Source organism: Nannospalax galili, unplaced genomic scaffold (genome assembly GCF_000622305.1).
Source record: "Nannospalax galili isolate Female #2095 unplaced genomic scaffold, S.galili_v1.0 scaffold1128, whole genome shotgun sequence".
Taxonomy (NCBI): domain Eukaryota; kingdom Metazoa; phylum Chordata; class Mammalia; order Rodentia; family Spalacidae; genus Nannospalax; species Nannospalax galili.
The window spans coordinates 153,786-177,740 of record NW_008358632.1 but is presented as its reverse complement, the minus strand read 5'-3'; the positions used below and the strand labels follow the sequence as shown (position 1 = coordinate 177,740).

The 23,955-nt window shown below is 48.0% G+C and overlaps 1 protein-coding gene across 2 annotated transcripts in view; it reads left to right on the top strand.

Moving 5' to 3' along the window:
- Mrc2 (mannose receptor C type 2) overlaps nt 1-23,955 on the top strand; it is a 77,645-nt gene that overhangs the window by 40,480 nt on the left and 13,210 nt on the right. The window contains exons 2-19 of one of the 2 annotated variants that reach the window (XM_008821882.3): nt 4,538-4,939; nt 6,766-6,939; nt 7,109-7,273; nt 7,436-7,549; nt 8,012-8,155; nt 11,246-11,434; nt 11,559-11,713; nt 13,596-13,703; nt 15,719-15,834; nt 16,219-16,367; nt 18,287-18,504; nt 19,732-19,874; nt 21,019-21,121; nt 21,360-21,498; nt 21,618-21,653; nt 21,924-22,084; nt 22,183-22,250; nt 23,615-23,715. In XM_008821882.3, coding sequence (XP_008820104.1) covers nt 4,538-4,939; nt 6,766-6,939; nt 7,109-7,273; nt 7,436-7,549; nt 8,012-8,155; nt 11,246-11,434; nt 11,559-11,713; nt 13,596-13,703; nt 15,719-15,834; nt 16,219-16,367; nt 18,287-18,504; nt 19,732-19,874; nt 21,019-21,121; nt 21,360-21,498; nt 21,618-21,653; nt 21,924-22,084; nt 22,183-22,250; nt 23,615-23,715 — 2,685 coding nt within the window. Of the gene's footprint in view, nt 1-4,537; nt 4,940-6,765; nt 6,940-7,108; nt 7,274-7,435; nt 7,550-8,011; nt 8,156-11,245; nt 11,435-11,558; nt 11,714-13,595; nt 13,704-15,718; nt 15,835-16,218; nt 16,368-18,286; nt 18,505-19,731; nt 19,875-21,018; nt 21,122-21,359; nt 21,499-21,617; nt 21,654-21,920; nt 22,085-22,182; nt 22,251-23,614; nt 23,716-23,955 lie in introns of both variants that reach the window. The other variant, XM_017795309.2, reaches the window with a different exon arrangement.

Here is a 23,955-nt window from a genome sequence, read left to right as displayed (position 1 = left end):
TTATTTTGATATATCACAGTGAAAGATTTATCGTCCTCTTTTTTTTTTTTTTTTTTTTTTTTAAAAAAAAAAAAAAAAAAAAAAAAAAAAAAAAAAACCAAAAAACCCTTTTTTTAAAATTTAATTGAATTTTTGTGTATTTCATACAGAAAAATCATCTTTATAGCCCTTCCCCTTTAGCACCTTCCCATACCCCGCTTCCCCACTGGAGTTCATACATTCTGTCATTTGTGCTAAGGCCTATCATGTAAAGTTAGTGTCCCCAGATGTCCCTCAGTGCAAGTTCATCCACTGGGCTATAGTCAGCCTATCTAGAGTCCCTCCCTTTAAGAAGATCAGTTCTTCCTCACTTAGCAGTAATCAACTGCCAGTAATTCTTTGATGAAGATTAGGATCTGCTGTTCATTTCCACAGCTCTGTGCTGGGTTTTTGTCTGCCTAGTGTACATGGGTCTCGTGCATGCTGACACCATTGCTGTAGGTATGAGAAGGGTCCGAGGTGCCCATAGGACTGCTTCCATATGGTCATGCACTTCCTCCCTGGCTCTTACAATCTTTCTGCCCTCTCTTCCGCAATGGTCCCTGAGCTCTGTGTGGATGGATTTTAATATAGGAGTCCTGTCCAAGGACCCACACTCTGTAGACTCTTATTCTTTGCATTTTGGCCATTTGTGACCTTTTACATTCCTGACCCTCTGTTGCATGAGGGAGCTTCATTGATGAAAGTTGAAAGATGCGTTAGTGTTCTCGTCATCCCTTGTTATATGTTCCATGAGCCTTAGGTGTAGAGGTTGCATCCTAGATGTGCCACTTAGACTTGGGAAATTCACCGACAGTCTCTGTATGTGACCAGTTGTGGGACTCTGTAATTATCTGTCTCTTGAAAAAGAAGCTTCTTTGATGGGTGGTGACTGGGATACATGTCTATAAATTTAAGGATCCATATTTTGCACATAGTAAGAAATTACATTTGTCTAGGGAATGTGACAGCCTTGGAGTTTTCTCTAAGATCTATGACCTCTCCAGATATGTATATTTGGCTAGGTTTACATTATCACACATGAGATTCCTCCCACTGAGTGGACTTTAAATCCATTAGGTAGCTGTTGATTACAGTCCCCAAGATAAAAGTGCCACTACTGCACCAGTGTCGTTTGCTGTGCTGGTCATTGATGTGGTTTTTAGGCCTTGAAGCTAGGGTTGGGCCATCGATTGATGTTCTACCTTAGCAACTTGTATAGTATTCGCCAAAGCTATGAGAGCTAGCCTTCAGGGGAGGTGGCTTCCAGGTCAGTTCCAGCTCTGTTGCTCCAAATTCTGTCCAAAGTATGTCCTGTCTTCAGCAATAGGGCCTTACCATCAAGTTCTGGAGGTAATCAGGACTGTGGCAATACCCTGTGTAATTTTGGGAGTCTCTTGAACTACCCTGGCCAACAACTCAAAGGAAGGTTTCTCCTGTCTGGCACTGTTTCTTGTTAAGTAGTCTTCAGCTATACTCACAGACTCATCTATGGATATTGTATGTGTAATTTTTCAGTAGGTTTTTGAACTAATACAATTCTCTCTGACTTTTTATATGAGCTAGGCACTATATCTCGTCTTTCTCTCTTTGCCTTAACCTCCCTCATTTAAAGTGTCCCCATTTTCCCCATTTTGCCCTTGATAATTTCTGTCAAGCATTTAGTACTCTTAACTGCTGAACCATCTCTCCAGTCCAAGTTTTTCTTTTTTCTAAAACAGATTTCTATCTTTGAAAGACCTTTGTAGCTGCTCATGGCAAATGGACTCTAGAGAGATGTACGGGAACAGAAAGATTGAAGAGACTCAGTCCAAACATCAGCTCCACCCTTTACCAGCCTTGGGACTCTATTCATCAAATTGCTTCACTGTCCTTAGGCAACATCTTCACCGCTAACTTATAATAACAATAAACACTTATAGTGTTCTTACTCTATACCAGACCCTGTCCCAATCACTTTAACATGTGCTATCAGTCATCTTATTTAATCTCTGAAATAGTTTTATGAAGAAGAAACTGGGTCAGAAAGAGGTTGAGTCCTTGTCCAAGTCACACAGTAAGAAGGGGAGCCAGGATTTAAACACTGTCTGGTACACAGTTTAAGGCTTAAAAATTAGCCTGAGGACATAGTATCTAGTTGGCCCACTTTCCCTTCTGTTGCTTCGAAAAAAAGCAACTCAAGGACAGGTTTCTTTGTCTCAGTCCATCAGTGCAGGGAAGTCAAGGCAGCAAGAACTTGAAAGAGCTAATTGTTAGCATGACATCCGCAGTCAAGAGCAGAGAGGAGTTAAGTCATGAATGCATGCTTGTGATCAGCTTGTTTTCCCCACTCTTTTTTTAAAAAAATATTCTATTTATTCTTTTTATTTTATGTGTATGAATGTTTTGCCTGCATGCAAGTGCACCCATGCCGTGCAATGCCTGTAGAGGTCAGAAGAGGACGTCAGATCCCCTGGAACTGGAGTTTACAGATGGTTGTTAGTTTCCATGTAGGTGCTGCAATTCGAACCCTGGGTCCTCTGCAAGAGCGGCCAGTGCTCTTAGCTGCTGAACCATCTCTCTAATCCCCACTTTCTCCACTTTTGATACAGTTCAGGATCACAGGGTATGGTGCCACCAACATTGGGCAGATCATCCCACTTAATGTAATCAAGACAATCCCCCACAGACATGCCACAGGCCAACCTGATCTAGACAATCCTTGAGACTCTTTTATCAGGTGATTCTAGATTGTATCAAGGTGACAATTAAAGCTGAACATTATACTATGGATGCAGAAATTCTCTGCAGACTGGGATGTGCAATAAGTGTATGTTGTGCACTTAAGTGGCAGTCTGCGCACAAGAGGAAGGGGGTGATATGCAGGTGTCCAAGACCTGGGTTTGTTTACTGTCTGGGTGACACTATAAGTCACTTTGCATCTTTAAACTACAGTCTGCCTTTTATTTTTTCCTTCCCCCTCCTCTCCCTTGAGACACCATTCACAGTCTATAAAATATATTCCCTTAAAATGTAACTAATTGGGTTTTAGAATATTCTCATGATAATCTAATCCTAGAACATTTTCATCCCCTCCCCGCAAGAAACATATTTTTTTTTTTTAGCAGTCATTTCCTATTCCCATCCCTGGCACCATAGCCCCAGACTATCACGAATCTACTTTCTGTCTTTATTCATTTAAGCCTCACGTCTTCATCTGAAACTGCTCTGGGTGTGGGTTAGATCCCATGTCTTCTACAGAGGGGTCTGCTCATTAAGGAGGTGGGTGAGAAGATGTGAGATTGAGGAAAACAGATGGCTAAATTGCACTATCTAAAAAAAATAAGGCATGTGAGAGTTATGGGAAGACGCGAGTGGTTGGGGATTGGGGTGGTGAGTGATTTGGAAAGATTCTAGAAGGAAAAGAAATGGACTCCATGAAGCCAAGGGACAAGGGAAGAGTGATACAAAATATCTCCAGGATGGAGAACTTTGGCAGAAAAAACATGGTAAATAACAGAAATTGTGACTGAAGTTTCAATATGGCATGTGATGTAAATATCTCCACCAATCTTGTAAGATCTTCTGGAAGGTTCAGTAGTCCTTCAACACAAAGGAGACTTCCCAAGAGCCCCAGTGGATACAGAAACCAGAGATAGTGCCAAACTTGATATACATATATATACATATATATTTACACATATATGTGCATATTGTGTCTGGTAAAGCTTAATTCATAATTAGGCATTGTAAGAAATTAAGAGCAATAAAATAGAACAATTATAACATTATATTATAATGACTTTTTTTTTTGTCTTTTTGAAGCAGGGTCTCCCTGTAGCCCAGCTGTCCTGGAACTCACTATGTAGACCAGGCTGGCCTTGAACTCACAGAGATCCACCTGCCTCTGCCTCCCAAGTGCTGGGACTACAGGCGTGCGCCACCATGCCTGGCTATAATGACAGTTCTTTAAAACTTAAGAATTCAGCCGGTGTGGTGACCCACACAACTTTAATCCCAGCACTGGGGAGGTAGAGGCAGGTAGATCTGTGTGAGACAGAGGGCAGCCTGGTCTATATAGCAAGCTCTAGACCAACTGGAGTTACAGGGAAGACCCTGTCTCAACGAAAGAGAACAAAACAAAACAAAACAAAAAAAACCTTAGGCATTATTTATTTCTAGAATTTTTCATTTAATATCTTTGGACTGCAAAGGTAACTGAACTTAAGGAAAATGAAGCCAGAGATAAAGGGGACATTTGTACATGGCTCCAGACATGTTGTGTAGAGTTGGTTTGCTTTTGGAGAAGGACAGAGGCCTGAATCATGCTTCCAGGTAGACATGGGGGCTGAACAGAGGTGGGGCACAGCTCCTCTGGGTACAGGGCAAGCAGTGTTCCTCACCCCACCTATAAGGGCTGACAGTGACCATCAGTGATTTAACACTTTAGACAGATGTGAGGCTATGGTCAGTGTCTGTAGGCCTTCACAGTCATCAAGGGCTGAGAGATGATGGCTTTGTGTCCTGCTTTACCTTCCAGAACCTGATGTCTTCCTCATCTTCAGCCATGGTCTGCAGGGCTGCCTGGAGGCCCAGGGTGTGCAGGTTCGAGTCACCCCAGTCTGCAATGCCAGTCTACCAGCCCAATGCTGGAAGTGGGTCTCCCGGAACCGGCTCTTCAATCTGGGTGCCATGCAGTGCCTGGGCACAGGTTGGCCGATTGCCAATACCACGGCCTCCCTGGGCATGTATGAGTGTGACCGAGAGACCCTGAGTCTTCGCTGGCACTGCCGCACACTAGGGGACCAGCTGTCCCTGCTGCTGGGGGGACGTGCTAGCAATGCATCCAAGTCCGGCACTCTTGAGCGTGGTGACCAGACCCGTGGTGGTCAGTGGCACATATATGGCAGTGAAGAGGATCTTTGTGCTCGGCCCTACTATGGTGAGGAACTGCTTGAAGGCATGGGGTGTCAAAGGGACAAGTTTAGGGTGACAAAGCCTTTGCCTTCTGTGGATCCTTGGAAGTCACTGTTTAAAAGGACACAGTTTTAAATAATTAGGGAAATCAACTTCAAAGCATTTAATTTGCTTTATAGATTTTTGTCTGTTTATTTTGCTTGCATGTAAGTGCACCATGTGCATGCACTGCTCATGGCGGCTGGAAGAGGGTGTTGGATCCTCTGGAATTGGAGTTACAGAAGGCTGTTGGCCACCATGTGGATACTGGGAACTGACCCTGGGTTCTCTACAGGAACAGCCTGTGCTCTTAACTGCTGAGTCAGCACTCCAATCACATAAAATAAAATGTTTTTTAACATTTAAAATCTGGGTGCTCAGTGAGATGGCTCAGTGGGTAAAGCTACCCGCTACCTGAATTCAATCCCCGAGAGCTACATGGCACAAGGAGGAAACTGACTCCCGAAAATTACCCTCTGATTCACAGGTGCACACATGCAAAACCAATAAATAAAATGTAGTAACAAGTAGAAAGGTAAAAGTAAAAATAATAAACATTTCAAAATCAGCTCACATCACCCCATATAGTGACACAGAACATGAAAGCAAGGATTTCCATAAGCCCAGGGACATAGTGTTCTGACAAGAAGCTGAGCAGTATGGAGGCCAGGCTGACCTGATTTTCTGGAGAAAGGTAAAACTACCAAGACTGTTCTGAGTCTTCTGTATGTTGAGCTCAACTGAAGAGCTTAGAGAATACTGGCTTTTGAGAGATGGAAGCATTTTAGCCAAGCTAAATGGTGGTGGCTCTGGCCTGTTGATACCAGCACTCAGGAAGTAGAGGTGAGAGGACTAAGGCCAGCTTAGACTACAAAGTGAGTTGGAGGTCAGTATGGGCTATATGAGACTCTGTCTTCAATGAGGGTGGGGAGGGAGAGAGGCAAGCATTTTGAGCTGAGAGGAGATAAGAGAAACAGCCAAATGATCCAGTTCTAAGCTGCTTTTGTTATAAAGACAATAAAACCATGACGTTAGGGCTGACAAGATGGCTCAGTGGGTAAAGGTGTCTGCTGCTAAACATGATGACCTGAGTTCAGTCCCTGGAACCCACATGTTGGAAGGAGAGAACCAACTCTTGCAAATTGTCCTCTAACCTCCACACGTGTGCCCATACATATACACACACAAAATAAATAAAATGTAATAAAATTTAAAAAAATTATGATATTGTATTAAAATACTTCAAAATTAATACTGCTTGCAAAGACTTCAAGCAGTACAAAAAAAATGAATAACCTAAAGTTAAATGAACACACACACACCCTCTACTGTCCAGGGAGAACTTGTGGTAACACTGTACAAGTTTTACAGGTTGTTAATGGGAACCTGAGTCACTTTAGGGCCTGTTGTGACCAGCTCTGTCTTTGGGGTTCTTCCCTGGGAGATACTTGAGTTTCAAGGTAGAACTTTTAAGGGAAGCCTAGAGCCCTTGACTGGGTCACTAGCAGGAATTCCAGCAGGCTTAGCCTTCTGTGAGTGACCAAAGACATTTTGGACAGGCATTAGAGAGATTGGAGAGCCCTTTTCCCATCCAATGGGATGTGCAGTAGGCCTGTGCCTTGCTCTGGGGCCATCCTAATAGCAAGAGAAAGCCTTAAAGCCACTGTCTGGTGCTACCCACCCCTGACTCTCCAGGCCCCTGCCTAACCCCAACCTTCTAGTCCCCTGGTTAAAGGTAATTTTCCCTGCAGGGGTGAGAAAGGCAAGTGACCTGTGGAGTCCAAATACTAATGCCTGACTCTTTCTCTGTAGAGGTCTATACCATCCAGGGAAACTCCCATGGGAAGCCATGCACCATCCCCTTCAAATACGACAACCAGTGGTTCCATGGCTGCACCAGCACGGGCCGTGAGGATGGGCACCTGTGGTGTGCCACCACTCAGGACTATGGCAGAGATGAACGCTGGGGATTCTGCCCTATCAAGAGTGAGAATCAGGCAGGGTGGGAAGGAGCCTGGAGGGAGGCTAGTGATGGACAGGGAACTAGGGCAGGGTGTCAATGTGGGCAGAAGAACTTTCAGGGGTGAGAAGTTGTCCGTCTTATGTGGGGTCTGAGAGTTGGAGAAGGACCATTGTCTGTCTGTGGTGGTGGCAGGTAATGACTGTGAGACCTTCTGGGACAAGGACCAGTTGACTGACAGCTGCTACCAGTTTAACTTCCAGTCCACACTGTCCTGGAGAGAGGCCTGGGCCAGCTGTGAACAGCAGGGCGCAGATCTGCTGAGCATCACAGAGATCCACGAGCAGACCTACATCAATGGTGAGGAGGAGGGAAGCCCCAGGGGCCCAGCCTGTTGGCTAGGGTCTGACCCACGCTGGGGTTCCCCACTCTTCCTGCTGGTGGGGAGGCAGGGAGAGAAGAGAAGGTGGGAGGGCTTCGGAAAGGGATTCCCTCTTCTCACTGACCCCATCGTGCTGCCAGGACTCCTTACCGGTTATAGCTCCACACTATGGATCGGCCTTAATGACTTGGACACCAGTGGCGGCTGGCAATGGTCAGACAACTCGCCCCTCAAGTACCTCAACTGGGAGAGCGGTGAGACACGGGGACCTCAGAGGCACTTGGCTTCCTCTGCCTTGCTCTGGGTGAGCAGTGGAGGTAGGAAGCCTGGGTTTCCAGCCCCTCCTGGAATGGGCCCCACTAGGAGTGAGTGCCTTGGTGCGAAGTAGGAACTGCCCGCCCCCTTCTCCTCAGGCAGTGAGACCTGGCCCAGTCCCAGAACTTGGTGAGTGGACCTGGTTTCATCTTTTACTCACAGCTTTTGCATAGGTAGCTGCATCAGTGCAGGATCTGGCCAGGGACACAGGGGCTGGAACACACATTGCTGAGTCTGGGGGATTCAGGATGATGTGGGCCCAGGCTAGAAAGCAAAGGTAACCCAGTGGCAGAGTGTGGGAAGCTGGAGTGGGGGGAGACAGGAGGCTCTGAAGAGGGCACCCAAGGTCCATGGTGTGAGCTTCTCTTTCCTGGGGTCCTGGCCCCCTGCCTGCCCCACAGATCAGCCAGACAACCCAAGTGAAGAGAACTGTGGAGTGATCCGCACGGAGTCCTCAGGTGGCTGGCAAAACCGTGACTGCAGCATCGCACTGCCCTATGTGTGCAAGAAGAAGCCCAATGCCACGACAGAGCCCATCCAGCCAGGTGAGCAGGTCACTGTGCAGGACTAAGGGTCATCAGGGTCACAGCCCAGCTGGCTCAGCCTTGCTTGTTCCCTCCAAGCACAGAGTGACTCTGATCTGATCCTCTATTAAATGGTTAGTCTGAAAAAATTGGAATATGCCATTAATCCATTCAGTGGACATTTTATTGGGAACTGTGTTAAAAACTAGCAATATTTGCCAGGCTCTGTGGAGACTACAGTCTGCTGGAAGGCATGGGCACTTTAACACATAATTAAAATAACCTGAGCTATGGGCTATGAATATAATATATATATCTATAGATATATATCTATATCTATCTATCTACCTATCATCTATCTATCTATCTATCTATCATCTATCTATCTATATATATATCTAGATATATATATTACATGCAAGAGGGAGAAACCGATTAAGCTTCTGAGAGTTGAAGGTTTGACATTCGAGTTGGGCCTTTCAGGTTGATAGTCAGTTTAAAAGGCAGGAGAGCTGGGGAGATAGGTCAGTTGGTATAGTGCTTGCTTTGCAAATACAAGGACCTGAATTTAATCCCCAGAACCCATGTTAAAATAAAAAGCCAGGTGTGGTGGTATACACCAACCCTAGAGAGACAGAGACAGATGGATCCCTGTGGCTCACTGGCCAGCCAGCCTACTTAGGCAAGCTCACACTACCAAAAAAGGAAAAAGGTATAGTACTTGATGATGGCCTCCGGCCTCCATCTGCACATGTACACACTCTCACAAAGGCAGGGGGAGAGAAGCATTTTCTGGCAAAGGTAACTACTTGTGGGAGATATGGAATCCCCAAAACTCCCAAAGGGATAGAGTCCTGTAGTTTAAAGGGAACTAGGGGCTAACTACTGAGTGTGGCAGCCCAGCATCACCTGGAAGCCTGTTAGAAATGTAGACTGGCAGGCCCCACCCCCAATGAACTGATTCAGAACCTTCATTTACCAAGACCTTACCCCCACCCCAGGTGATTCATACAGCAGGACAGTTCCTGCTGTATTGGGAAGCGCTGGCTTCCCACAATGAGATGAGAGTGCAGAAAGGCAGGTTGCAGCCAGTCTCTGAAGAGGCTTGGCTGCTGGGAGAAGTGAGGTGGTGGTGGTGGGGGGAATGACACGGACACAGGGGACTCTAAAAGCTTTTAAACCAGGGGGGTGTTTTCTTGCTCACAGAAGTGATTCAAAGGCATAATGTTTGGGGACTGCCCCTTCCTGGGCTCTTGGCCTTGAGCATGCAGCTTGGTCTCTGAGGTGTAGAGTTTTGCAAATTGAGAATGAAGGCACCGCCCCCTTGCAGGGTTGTTGTAACACTGGAGACCTGGCCTGGCCTGGCCTGGCCTGGCCTGGAAGTGTGTCTTTATGTGACCTGCATTTGCTGCTACAGTAAGATGATGGGGCTACTGTTGGTGGGGTAGCTGTGGGGTTGCTGAAGTGGTTTTCATAAAGAAAATACAGCATGGCTAGGGAAAATAAAAATCCACAGAGGAAAAACAAACAAGTAAAAATGTGCAAATTTCTGCTCAGGACTATGAAACTTGCTAGAGACAGATTCTGGATGCTGAGCCCTAGGATCTGCAGACCAGTCTGTGGCTCGGATTTCCCTCCCCCATCCCCATCCATACCCTCCTCCTCACAAACTATTTGCAAGAGTCATGAACCACTAGGATCTGCAGACCAGTTTGCAAGAGGCTGAGCCACTAGGATCTACAGACCACAAGCTGTTTGCAAGAGGCATGAGCCACTAGGATCTACAGACCAGTCTGTGGCTCAGATTTCCCTTCCCCATCCCCATCCATCCCCTCCTCCCCACAAGCTGTTGGCAAGAGGCATGTTCTAAGCATTTCTACATCTCATCCTCATGGGCATGTCATTTCAAAGGCAGATACCACATCTCAGGAGTGTCCTGCATTCCCTTAGGCACCCTCAGGACTGAACAGTCATCAAAATCTGTTTTGTCTGGGACTGCAACCCAAGGTCTTAGCTCATTGGCTAGTGGAAGATGATTGACATCTTGAGCCCTGGAGCGAGCTGATCCCTGCTCTCAGCCTACCCACTTTTCTGACTCTCCAGCAAAAGTATGGCTGGAGCACTGAGAGTGGACCAGAATGGAGCTGGTCTCAGAATCCCAGGCTGGGCACACGTCTTTGTGCCTGGCCAGGGAGAATTCTGCCCAAGCAGTGAGGACTTGTTCCCTCAGGTGTCCTTGGACTGCAATCTCTAGCCTGTGGACCAGAAAGGCTTGGTTGTAGGTGCAAGAAAGGGCTCTAGGGATGCAGGAGGAAGAGTTATCCCAAGGGAAAGAGCAAGGGAGCAATCTGAGTCAGGGGATGTGGCCAGTCAGCATGAGTTTATGCACCCTGTGATGTTCTGGCTGTTCAGTCTGCCTCCCAGAAGGTCAGACTGGGCTACTTTATTCACTCCAGGTCCCTTTCCTTGTTCCTTCCATCCAATACCGCCAAGGCCAAACAGACGGGGTGGTCAGTAAATGTTATTTGAGAGACATTAAAGGTTCCATTTATTTTATCTATTTTTTTACTTAAAAGGATTTATTTTTATTTTATGTATGAGTGTTTGCTTGTATGTATGGATGTGCATCATGTGTGTGCCTAGTGCCAGAGAGCTATCGGATCCCTTTGAACTGGAGTTATAGATGGTTGCTAGCCACCATATGAGTGCTGGGAACCAAACTCAGGTCCTCTGTAAGAGCAGTAAGTGCTCTTAACTGCTGAGCCATCTCTCCAGCCGTGAAGTTCTATTTATTAGGCAAGGTGGCCATGAGCTAAATTTGAGTCTTTGAATTAAATTTACAGGAGAAACTGGTTCAGGAGATGAGTGTGTCCTGTTCCACTACCCTTCTCTTTCTTAGAGCCTCAGCCTGAGGGCCTGTCCTGTTGTAGCTGGAATCTGCCACCACCCCCTGGGCCTCTACCCTTGGACTTCCAGCAGCTGTGAAGGGTTTTGGCTTTAAGTATCAAGAACAAGACTGTTCTCTTAGGAGCAGGCAGATGTGAGGCAGGTTTGGGGATGCGGTCTGATACCCAGTGGGTTGTCTCAGCACCGCTGTGTGCCTCTCCACAGACAGGTGGACCAACGTCAAGGTGGAGTGTGAGCCGAGCTGGCAGCCTTTCCAAGGCTACTGCTATCGCCTGCAGGCGGAGAAGCGCAGCTGGCAGGAATCCAAGAAGGCCTGTCTGCGGGGTGGGGGGGACCTGCTCAGCATCCACAGCATGGCAGAGCTGGAGTTCATCACCAAGCAGATCAAGCAAGGTGAGGAGCTGCCTGTACCCTTTCCTGCCCAGGAAGCTCAGAGAATGCTTTTCTCTCCCTGCCCTTGCTGAAGTTGTCCTTTCAGTGCCTTCTCTTACCTCCTCTCCTCTCTTACTGCACCCAGAGGTAGAGGAGCTGTGGATCGGCCTCAACGATTTGAAACTGCAGATGAATTTTGAGTGGTCTGACGGGAGCCTTGTGAGCTTTACCCATTGGCACCCTTTTGAGCCCAACAACTTCCGTGACACTCTGGAGGACTGTGTGACCATCTGGGGACCGGTGAGACTCTCTTCCCCGTCATAGGGCCATAGAATCCACCACTTACCCCACTCCCCGTGTTCTGGTGCTCCCTCCCAGCCAAAGAATACATGTTCTATCAGCACCCCCACATGGTCCTCTCAGCAGCCCCTATCCCCACCTTCCATGAGAGTGGCTGGTGGGTTGGAATCCCACCTCCACCTCTACCAGCTGAGTCACCTTGGCCAAGTTACCTCAGGAGGAGATAATTTTCTAGAAGCCTTAGGCATGCTGGCAGGCCTATTCTTGGTCTCTTGTCAGCTGCTCCTACCCACCAGCAGGTGGCACCAGAACCCACATGATAGGGAAACTGGGCAGGCAGGGCTGCTCTCTTCCAACCCCTGCCCTTCAGGACCCTCCTAAGGGTGATCATTGTTTTCTGTGACCTTGATATAGACCTGGTGTGGGTGAGTGAAGGAATTGAGGCAGGGTTTCAAGCAGAGGAGAAACTAAGCCTCAGGGACAGATAACCCATCCCTGGGACAGATAGAACATTATGCTGTTAGCTACAGTAGCAGGGATTGTAGCAGCAGAGCCATTTGTCTTAGGGGGTGCTATTTAAAAATATAAAAACAATTATTTGTTGAGTGTCTACTGCATGCCAGACATTTTCTGGATGCTGAATGCAAAATGGAGCTTAACGGTGGACATGCTGCTGGTGGCAGGGAGGCTGGGGATACTGAGGAGGACTCAGGTGTTCATACTGGCCCTGAACTAATTCCTCTTCAACTTCACTAGCTGAGATTTGAGTCTGGGCACACCAGCCTCAAATCTCTTCAGTAGCTCTGGGGTAAAATCCCTGGAGTTAGTTTTCATGGTTCAGTTACCTAAGCTTATCCACAATTGAAAGTAATTAAATGTAAAATTTCAGAAACAAGCATCCAATAACTTTTTTTTTTTGGTCTTTTTGAGACAGGGTCTCTCTGTAGCCCCAACTATCCTGGAACTCACTATGTAGACCAGGCTGGCCTTGAACTCACAGAGATCCGCCTGCCTCTGCCTCCCGAGTGCTGGGATTAAAGGTGTGCACCACCATGCCTGGCAGCATTCAGTAACTTTTATTACAATGTGTTATCATTTCTATTATGAGTTAATATTAGCCTCTTTTTTATTATTTTTATTTTATGTATATGAGTGTATTGCCTGCATGTGTGTAATACGTGTTGTGCAATGTCCAAGGAGGTCAGAAGAAGGCATTGGATCCCCTGGAACTGGAGTTACAGATGGTTGTTAGCCACCATGTGGGTGCTGGGAATAGAAACTGGGTCCTCTGAAAAAGCAGTCAATGCTCTTAACTGCTGAGCCATCTCTCCAGCCCCCAACGTTAGTCTCTTACTGTGCTTAATTTATAGATTAAACTTTGTCAAAGGTATAGAAAGATAGACTATGTCTATATGTGTATGTCACACACACATATGATTTGGGATTATCTGTGGTTTCAGATGTTCATGGGGGGGGTGAGTTCTTAGAACACATCCCCTTTGGGTAAAAGGAGAGTACTAGACATCTTGGAATCACATCTATCTGTCCTCCCTAGTTACTCTAACAATTTTAGCTGGTTTGGCTTTAATATTTACAAAATAGCCCAAATATAAAGAACATCATTTCCCATTTAGACTGTGCTTATTAAAGTTTCAGGGCATTTTTATATCAATAATTTGTTATTTTATTTACCTGTGAGGCCTATTGAACTAACTCTTCTCTCTCCACCGAACAGTCTGGAGACACAGAGTGATCAGGCTAGTTGCTAAGAATCACATAGCAAGGTAGAGACTGGTTCAGGTCTAGAAACCAGGCTGGCAGAATGGTTAGATTAAGGGAAGGGGAAATTTGGGGTAAGACTCCCTTACTATGTTGTCCCTAGGAAGGGCACTGGAATGACAGTCCCTGTAATCAGTCCTTGCCATCCATCTGCAAGAAGGCAGGCCAGCTGAGCCAGGGAGCTGCTGAGGAGGACCATGGCTGCCGGAAGGTGAGGGTGTTTCTGGAATGGCCCCAGGTGGGCCAGCCCCAGGAGCTGCCAGGTAAGGAGAGATGGAGGGAATCCTGTAGCCTTTCCCAGCATCTTCCTGCCCTCCAGCTTTCCAACTGCTCCTTCCTGAAGGAGTCGGGCAGAGTGGGGCGAAGCAGAGGGCCACACTCCAGCTCTGAGTCTCTCACCATGGAGACAACAGAGTATAAGGAGGCGGCAGCTAGATGGTCAGTCATGCCTGGCCCAATCATAGTGGGAGTTGGCTGTTGGAAGGGCTGGTTCTGTGTCCCAGGCCTCTTTCCCCCGTGCCTTGCTGATATATATCTCAGTTTGACATAGCTTGTGCTTGACTATCTCTTCTGGAGGATGGGGGTAGACATTATGAAAGGTGAGTGAGAGGGGCTAAGCCTGAATGAGGGTAAGTGGGTAATGGGCCTCCCTGACCCAGTACCCCAGCACTGTATAGTGGGGGTGCAGTGGTGTGATGTGTGGGGAGGCTGCTCATAAAGCTCACTTTGTGGCCTTTTGGTTCCTTGCCCCTCAGCACACCAGCTCTTTGCTGCTGGTATGACTCCTCAGTGTTTTTCTTTGGATTAAACTCCTTCCCGCAGCCCAGAGGGCAGGATCACGCTTGTTGGAGGAGGGAGAGAGAGCAGGCAGGGGCCCAGCTGAGGAGTCTGGGGTCAGTGAGCTCAGGGATTGGCTCTGTCCTGGCTTGAGAGAAATGGAGTAGGTGATGGAGGCCAGCAGAGAGGGACTAGAGATATAGAATTCTTGCCTAGCATGTATGAGTCTGTAGGTTCAGAGAGAGAGAGAGAGAGAGAGAGAGAGAGAGAGAGAGAGAGAAAACAAACTGTGTTCAAGGTGTGTGAGAGAGAGAACTGTATTAAAGGGTAACACACCAGAATATCTGGGGATTTTTGCTCCTTCTGGGCACCTGGTGGCTCTACTCCTCCTCCCCCTGACTCTTGCTGCTATTGCACTGGGAGGGGGGGGTCTCTTCTCCTCACTAAAGGTCTGCCTCTGCCCCAACTACCCCAGATACATCCTCCTGACTCCACCCTTTCCAGACCCCTGAGGACCACTCAGCCCCCTCTGCATTCTTTCATCTCCCCCCAGCTTTTCAACTCTCGTGTCCCAACCAACTGACACATTCCTCCAATACCAATTATTATTATTTATCTATTTTATATTATTTCTCTTTATTGTTATTGTGTGTGTATGATGGGAGTGTGTGTGTGTGTGTGTGTGTGTGTGTGTGTGCACATGCATATGCCACAGTGTGTATTTTGGAGGTCAGAAGACACTTTCAGTAATTGGTTCTTCTTCCACTGTGGGATCTGAGGATTGAACTCAGGTCATCAGATTTATACAAGTTTACACAGGTTTCCCCCTGAGCTATCTTGCCAGCTCCATTCTTATTTATTTGTATGAGTATATGTGGGGATACATGTTCATGTGGGTATATGTGAGGGTGAATGCACATGTGTGGGTGCCTGTTTAGGGGGGCAGAGATCATTCCTCAGGAGCTGTCCACCTTGTTTTATTGAGACAGAGTCTCTCATTGAACTGGGGCTCATGCCTGCATGCTTGCATGGCAAGCATTTTACCCACTGAGCCATCTCTCCAGGCCCTGATTGTTTTTATTTTGTAGTAGAGACTAACTCAGGGCCTCACAGATGCTAGACATGCATTCTCACCACAGAAGTACCAATTCCTGTACTTCTTGGTTGAAATGCTACTTATCTCTCTCTCTGAGCCAGGCCATGTGCCAGGTGCATCAGCGGCCCACAGTGGTGCCTCCTCCATGGTCTAACAGTTGTGGACTCCAGTGAGGAGTGAGGAGGGCTGACAGTGACCAAGTGCCAAACATAGCACAGGCGCTACCCTCTGTGGGGTCCTCCCTGTCCTGCACATACCCAGTGATACCACGATGTCACCCCCTGCTCAAGCATTTGCAGATAAAGTTCTTCTTGTCACAGACACCCCCTTCCACCCTCTCTCTCTTGAGCTAGGGTTGGACATGGCATAGCCCATCCTGCTATTGGCTGGGAGAGGACCAGGTGACCTACAGCGAGGCCAGGCGCCTGTGTACTGACCACGGCTCTCAGCTGGTCACCATCACTAACAGGTACAGGGGCGTCAGGAACCGTAGACAGCTTTCTCTCTTATGATCTGCCCACAGGGACCTGTAGTCCTTTGAGCCTCAGTGGGTTCCAGGGACTTTTTGCTATCGTGTTACAAGAAAGACTCTTGTGGTTAAGTGACCCCAGGGTGGAATAGGAGTGGGGTGGGCACAGGTGTAAGTGGGATGCCCAAGAAAGACAGGGCAAGGAGCATGGACTGTGGTGGGAACTTTGTTGCTTTGTGAGACTTCAAGGGTACCCATTTCCCCCAGAAAGTTGCTGGCTGCGCACAGCACCCAAGCTTCTAGGGCAGGGTGTCTTGTCTAAGGTCCAGGGCTTGGGGAAAATTGGTAGTAAGCTTCCTGCCTTGACCATCCTTTCTTTGGAAGGTTCGAGCAAGCCTTCGTCAGCAGCCTCATCTATAACTGGGAGGGCGAGTACTTCTGGACAGCCCTGCAGGACCTCAACAGCACTGGCTCCTTCCGTTGGCTCAGTGGGGATGAGGTCATGTACACCCACTGGAACAGGGACCAGCCTGGTAAACTCCCCACCTCCCTGGTGATTGACCACCTCTCTTTGACTGACCTTGATATAGGGAGGCCTTGGTGAACACACAGCCTTGCCAAGACTGAGCTCAAGAGCATCCCTGTAAACTGCTCATTTGTACTGTGTGTGGGCTCTTGGGTACGAACATAGGCATTCTGGAGCCTACCACCCTGCTCAAATCCTGATGCTGCTGTTTGCTAGCTGGGCCTCCTCTGAGCCTGTTTCTCCATCTGTCAAATGGGAATAATGGTACATTCCTCGTAGTAAGGCTTAAATATATATTTAATGTATGAACTCACAGCAGTTGTGACAGCATGCATAAGACTTATGCAAGCTCAAACCAAACAAAATTCCAGCATGGGCGGGGGGTGGGCAAGAAACCCCAACTCTAGCTGAGGAACTATTGGCAATTGATTGCCACTAGGGGAGGGAGACTCAGTTTTCTTCAAGGGTATGAGGCCAGGTAGATTGACTAGGCTCCAGAGGATGGACCCATATCCAAGAACAATTAGGAACACATTAAACTTGATAGGTCTTAAAAAACAGTAATAAGGGGCTGGAGAGATGGCTCATCAGTTAAGAATATTGGTTACTCTTACAGAGGACCTAGGTTTGGTTCCCAGCATTTATGTGATAGCTAACAGCCATCCTTAATTCAAGTTCCAGGGGATCCAATGCCTACTTCTGACCTCCACAGGCATTGCACATATATAGTGCATTTCATACACGCAGGCAAAACATGCATACACATAAAATACAAATAAATAAAATTTTTTTAATGTATTATTTTTATGTGTGTGTATTGCCTGCATGTAGGTAAGTGCACCCGTGCTGTGCAATGCCCACGGAGGTCAGAGAGGCTGTCGGATCCCCTGGGACTGGAGTTACGGACAGTTGTTAGCTGCCACGTGGGTTCTGGGATTCGAACCCAGGTCTTCTGAAAGAACAACCAGTGTTTTTAACCACTGAGCCATCTCTCCAGCCCCATAGATTTTTTTTTTAATTAAAAAATCTACTGTGGCCGGGTATGGTGGTGCACACCTTTAATTCCAGCACTCGGGAGGGAGAGGCAGGTGGATCTCTGTGAGTTCAAGCCCAGCCTGGTCTACATAATGAGTACTAGGACAGCTGGGGCTACAGGGAGACCCTGTCTCAAAAAGATCAAAAAAAATCTGTGTGTGGTGGCACATGCCTTTAATCCCAGTACTCATGAAGCAGAAGCAGGTGGATCTCTGTGAGTTCAGGACAGCCTGGTCTACATAGTGAGTTCGAAGCCAGCTGGGGCTGTCTCAAAAAGACACACACACACAAAAACTAATAAAGGGCATGAAATCAGGTGGGGGTGGAAATGGGGGAGAGGGGTCTGAATATGACCAAAATACATTGTTTGAAATTCTCAAAGAATTAATAAAAATATTAAATTATATATATTTAACAGAGGGAAAGGGATCATACATGTAATGTGTATCCAGTAGTACATATGATATAGTACTTGATATTAGAATTATTAAAAATTTCATGTATTGTCTTTTTTTGAAAAAGGGTCTTACTGTGTAGCTCAGAATGGCCTTGAACTCACTATGGAGCCCAGGCTGGCCCCACAGCAATCCTCCTGCCTTACTTTGATATTGGGATTATAGGTATATACCACTGTAGCCAACTTCAATATCTTTTTAACCCTTCCCATAGCTTAATGAGCCATGTAAAGAGACAGGCTCAGAGAGGGTAAGAAACTTGCCTAAGATCTATAGAAAGCAGCCTCAGAACTAGGAGTCTGCCCCATTCCTTCATCTCATCTGGATGCTGACCCCACAGAGCCTATAGAGATGGCTGGGCTGTTCCCAGTGTTGGGGCTGGTGTCCCAGGATGTCAATCCTCCACATTGTGTACATCTCCTTTCTCTCTTCTCAGGGTACAGCCGTGGAGGCTGTGTGGCTCTGGCCACAGGGAGTGCCATGGGGCTATGGGAGGTAAAGAACTGCACCTTGTTCCGGGCTCGCTACATCTGCCGACAGAGCTTGGGGACACCTGTGACACCAGAGCTGCCTGAGCCAGACCCCACACCCAGCCTCACTGGCTCCTGTCCCCAGGGCTGGGCTTCAGACCCCAAACTCCGGCACTGCTATAAGGTAGGATATCCTGTTGGCATGGTTGGGGGTAGGGGAAGACAAGGGCACTGAGGTAGCTCACCTGGGGGGACCTAGGGACCATCATGACACTGAGCCCTAGCCCAGACTACAGACTGGAGTAATTTCTGATGAAAAAGTTGTCAGTGAGCCTGGAAAGATGGGGCAGCAGTTAAGAGCACTGGTCGCTCTTGCAGAGGACCTGGGTTCGATTCTCAGCACCCCATGGAGGCTAATGACCATTTGTAACTGTAGTTCCAGGGGATGTGACACCTTCTTCTGGCCTCCACAGGCATTGTATGACACAGGTGTACTTATATGCCAGCAAAACACTCATACACATAAAATAAGTAAATAAAAGTTGTCAGTGGATACATAGCAGATGCATAGAGATCATTAGTCTCAGAGGCAGACCCTAGCATGTTCTTTAGAACCATCTGGGGAGCTTGATAAAAAGAAAATCTTCTAATCCAGCACGTGCAAAGCCCTGGATTCCACCCCTAGTACCACAGAGCAATTAAACAAAAAGAAAGTCTTCTAGGCTGCCACTGTGGAGATTTGGAGTCATAAGATTTGGGCAGGGGCGGGGTGGGGTGTTGGTGGTCTGCCAGGCTTGGGAGCCATTAATGTTTTTTGTTGTTTTGGATTTTTTGTTTATTTGTTTTTGAGACAGGGGCTCACTCTATAGCCCAGGCTGGCCATCAACTCTTGGCAGTCTTGATTTAGCCTCCTCAAGTACTGATACAGACATGAATTGCATGCTCAACTTCCAAGGTCTTTTGTCATTGTTGTTTTGAGACAAGGTCTCAGGTAGCCCAGGCTGGCCTCAAATTCACTGTGTATTTGAGGATGTCCTTGAACTCCTGATCCTTTTGCCTCTGCCTCCTAAGTGTTAGGATTGTAGGCATGTGCCACCATGTCTGGCTTCCAAGGTCTTTTATTATGTGCAGAAATCAAAGTCTAGATAGAGGTAGTACTTGTCCATGGTGAGCTGTGGCTCTGTTCAGGTTGGAGCACTGACTCCTGGCCTGGGGATGGGGTACAGGGGCACTTGCCAGGAGCTGACAGTGCCAGCTTCCTTTCCCAGAGAGATAGATAGGATTGTCCTTAGCTACCCCTGCCTGATGAGACCACAGCACCCCCACCCTCTTGCTGTCATTGGGGGTGGCAGGTGTTCCTTGGGGATGTGGGCCATGGGCACAGCTTAGACAGTTGAATTTGCTCCTGCAGGTGTTCAGCTCAGAGCGACTGCAGGACAAGAAAAGCTGGATTCAGGCTCAGGGAGCTTGCCGGGAGCTGGGGGCCCAGCTGCTGAGCCTGGCCAGCTATGAGGAGGAACACTTTGTGGCCAACATGCTCAACAAGATCTTTGGGTACTGAACCTGGGGGGTGGCTGCCTGCACATGGGCGGGAGCAGGTGTGTCTGCCAGGGTCTTGGTTTTGCTGGGCTTAGGGCAAAGGGGTGGGCAGAGTGAAGGTAGCCCTAGTGGGGCCTGGTTGAGGCTTGGAATGATCTGTATCTGCTGCCAGTAGTGCCAGAACCATCTTGTCTTATTCAAGTAGCCATAGTCCCCTGGGATCTTGGGTGAGAAGTGACCCACTCACTCATAGGAGACTGTTACTAGCTTGCATCATGGAGCCAGCAACACTCTCAGATACAGTTTTCAGATCTTCTATAGGCTGATCTAAGTTGAGTGACCCTGGCAGCATCCCATAACCTACCTCTCGCAATAAAGCATCCCCCAAGATAGGAGCAAAGCTGAAACTATTTGCTTGGGCAGGGAAAAGGGGGGTGGTGCCCTGACAGGACCCCATCTTTGTCTTGTGGGCTCTAGGCACTGTAATCTATGGTACACTGTAATCTATGGCATTCGTAATCCTTTAATACTGGGGAAAAATCCAAATGGACCCAGGCTTCCTGAGATCTTAATTCTAGGGGAATCTCTTCCCAGCAGTCAGGATTGTTTCACTTGACTAGTAATTACGGCAGCCCACGTTCGCCACTTCTTACCACTCACTAAGTCCCACAAGCTCCACTAAACACTTGTTCAGACCCTCAGCACCCTATTCAACAGACATTCCCAGTGACTTCACAGGGTGACTTTGGTTCAAGTTAGGTTGTTTGCTCAAGGTCGCAGCAGGTCCATGGTGAACCATAACTTGAATCTGTATTTATTTAGCTCCAGATCTTTGTTCTTCTATATGTCCATCAGCTTCTTAACTTCCCTCAAATGAAAAGGATGCAGACTCCTGCTGGGCAGGGCATCCTAGACAGAAGCCAAGGGCAGGGAAGCCAGGCCATTGCTTTTTTGAGCTAAGTAGAGTACCTGGTCCAGCTCTCCTTATCTGTAGGGAGGGAACTTAACAAAGAACACATTGCCTTGGTGGGTCAGTGTGCAGCTGCAATGGAGAGGCCTCAGACACTGGAGGCCGCCAAGGTCACAGCTGGCAATGCTGGGTGTTGTGTTTGGACCCCAGCCACTCTCAATTCCTCTCTCTTCTGTCCTCACCCTGAAGTGAATCAGAGCCTGAGATCCATGAGCAGCACTGGTTTTGGATTGGCCTGAACCGTCGGGACCCTAGAGAGGGTCAGAGCTGGCGCTGGAGCGATGGCCTAGGGGTGAGGGGCCCTGGAGGAGGCAGGCCGGGGAGGTGGGTAGGGCTTGGTTTTGGGTGGGGTGGGGGCCTGCTAGGGCAGGCAGGGCCTGGTATGGGTACGGATTTTGGCCAGTGTGTGGGCAGGTTAAAAGAAAGTGGTTAGAAAATGGACACTCAGCCAGGTTGGAGATTCCCAGCTCAGGCTGGGTCTTTTGTTCACCTCTTAAACATCCCTCTTTCCTTCTCTGTCCCCTCTCCAGTTCTCCTACCACAATTTTGACCGGAGCCGGCATGATGACGATGACATCCGGGGCTGTGCAGTGCTGGACCTGGCCTCCCTGCAGTGGGTAGCCATGCAGTGCGAGACACAGCTTGACTGGATCTGCAAGATCCCTAGAGGTTGGGTGTGGTATTAAGTTGGGGTGAGGTTGTGGACAAGTGTTGGACAAGAGCTTTGGAGTCAGGGATCTTGGGAAGGACCCCTCTCCCCTAACATCTTTCTCACTGTTATCCTGTAGGTGTGGATGTGCAGGAGCCAGATGCTGGCACACAAGGTGAGACCCCCAGGCCATCTGCTCCCCACCTCAGCATAGAATAAAACCAAGCAGATCAAGGGTTCCATCCCAAAGGGGACCAAATCAGCTAGCATTGGATGCCACAGCCCTACTTTCTGTGATGTGGCAGGAGGGTCAAGCCCAGAGCCCATCCCAAGTCCATTGTCCTTGCCAGTTGCTTGCTTCCTGCTCTGGCTTGCCCAAGCCCCATGCTTTCAGGGGCCTGTCTAGAGGCCTGGCCTCAGTCCCCACCCCTTGCTGCTCCAGCAGGCCGGCGGGAGTGGCTGCGCTTCCAGGAGGCAGAATACAAGTTCTTTGAACACCACTCCTCATGGGAGCAGGCACAGCGCGTCTGTACTTGGTTTCAGGCAAATCTGACCTCTGTTCACAGCCAGGCAGAGCTGGACTTCCTGGGGCACAATCTGCAGAAGGTGGGCATGAGAGGCAGCAAGTGTTTATGGGCTGGGAAAAGACATGAAGGTTGAGGATAGTGGAGCTGCCAGCCTTCACCTGCTTCCGTCTTCCCCAGTTCTCCTCAGGCCAGGAACAGCACTGGTGGATCGGCTTGCACACCTCTGAGAATGATGGCCGCTTCAGGTGGGAGCTCTGGTGGGCAGCAGGTGTGAGAGGGGGCACATGTGTGAGTGACTAGCTGTGTCCCCAAGCTAGCGATATCGGGGCTGACCAAACAGAGACAGATAGACCTGCATTTGAATTCAGCTCGGCTCCTCACTGGCTGGATGGCCTTGACAAGTAAGTGACCTTGGCTTTCTCATCTGAAGGTGGCTATAGTGAAGCCTGCCTCCCGGGATTCTTGTGAGAATTAGAAATAACAAATTAAGGGGCTGGGGATGTAATTCAGTGGTTGAGTGCTTGCCTAACATTCATGAGACCCTGGTCTTAATCCCTGAACAAATAAAACCTCAAAAAAAAGAAAACCACACAAAAGGTTTTCTCTACATTTCTATATCTAGTGGTGATATTTTATTTTTAAAGATATTATTTTTATTTTATGTGTATGAATGTTTTGCCTGTATGCATGTAAGTGCACCACCTGCATGCAGTGCCCCGAGATGCCAGAAGAGGGCATTAGATCCCCTGGAACTTGAGGTATAGGTGGTTGTGTACCACCTGATGTTGGTGCTGGGAGGGTCCTCAGGAAGAGCAGCAAGCATTTTTAACAGCTGAGCAGTCTCTCCAGCCCCACAGTGGTGATATTTTCTAGGTTAGTTTCTAAACAGATGAAAAAAATTTTACATGGCAAAAGGCATGATTTATTCAAGAATACTACTGTTCACATACCACATAGGTTATTTTACAGTAAATATTAGTTTGCCAAACATCAGATACCAAAATGTTAAGCTGCTTCACTTTGTGCTGTCTATCTGGATGTTCCTTGCTCTAGATACACTGGTGGTGTGTGCTGTTGAGAGATCACCCTGTCACCACTGCTTCTCTTCATACAGTTGGATCCACTAAGATAGAATTCAAGTCCTTAAAGACTCAGAGCCTAGCAAAATGCCTCCCACAGGGTGTCTAGATATCACAGTGTTCTGTTTGATAAATAAATTGAAGTCCTCGCCACAACAACCAGCACACACTAAGCACTAAATAATGACATTCTGTCCTGTTATGCCTGGGGTACATTATAAGGAAAGCATTTCAGGACATGGACAAAACATATGATGATGTAGAGGGGGCTCTTTTCAGTGTCTGGTTTAGGTGCATCAAAGGGCCCTGAGGCAGGACCAGGGGCCTGTGGAAATCTGGGCTCTGGGGTTTTCAGGCATCTGAGAGAAGAGAGTACATGCTGGGCAGGGCCTTACCTGGAGGCTCTAGGTCCTGGGGTCTGTGGCTGCACTGAGCTATGCAGCTTTATCTTCTAGCCTCTTTGTGCTACTGTCTTGTTCTCTCAGTGCTGTACATAGGGCAGGCTGGACCTCTGTTTTGTGCTGTTGCAGGTGGACAGATGACTCTATTATAAACTTCATCTCCTGGGCACCGGGTAAACCTCGACCCATTGGCAAGGACAAGAAGTGTGTATACCTGACAGCCAGCCAAGGTGAGGATGAGGAGGACCCAAGAGGGTGCTGTAAGCATGAAGATGGGTTTGATGTTGGAGTAGCCAGGTGATCCCAGCAGGGGCTATTAGTCTCTTCTCAGTCTCTTTGTTAGCAAAACCAATAAGGCTTATACCCAGGGTGCAGTGGGCCTGCCTCTGTGGCCCCAAGAGCACAGAGAACTTGAGCCCAGCCCATACTCTCCATGCATGCGGCCTGCCCTTACCTGCCCTAGGGTGACA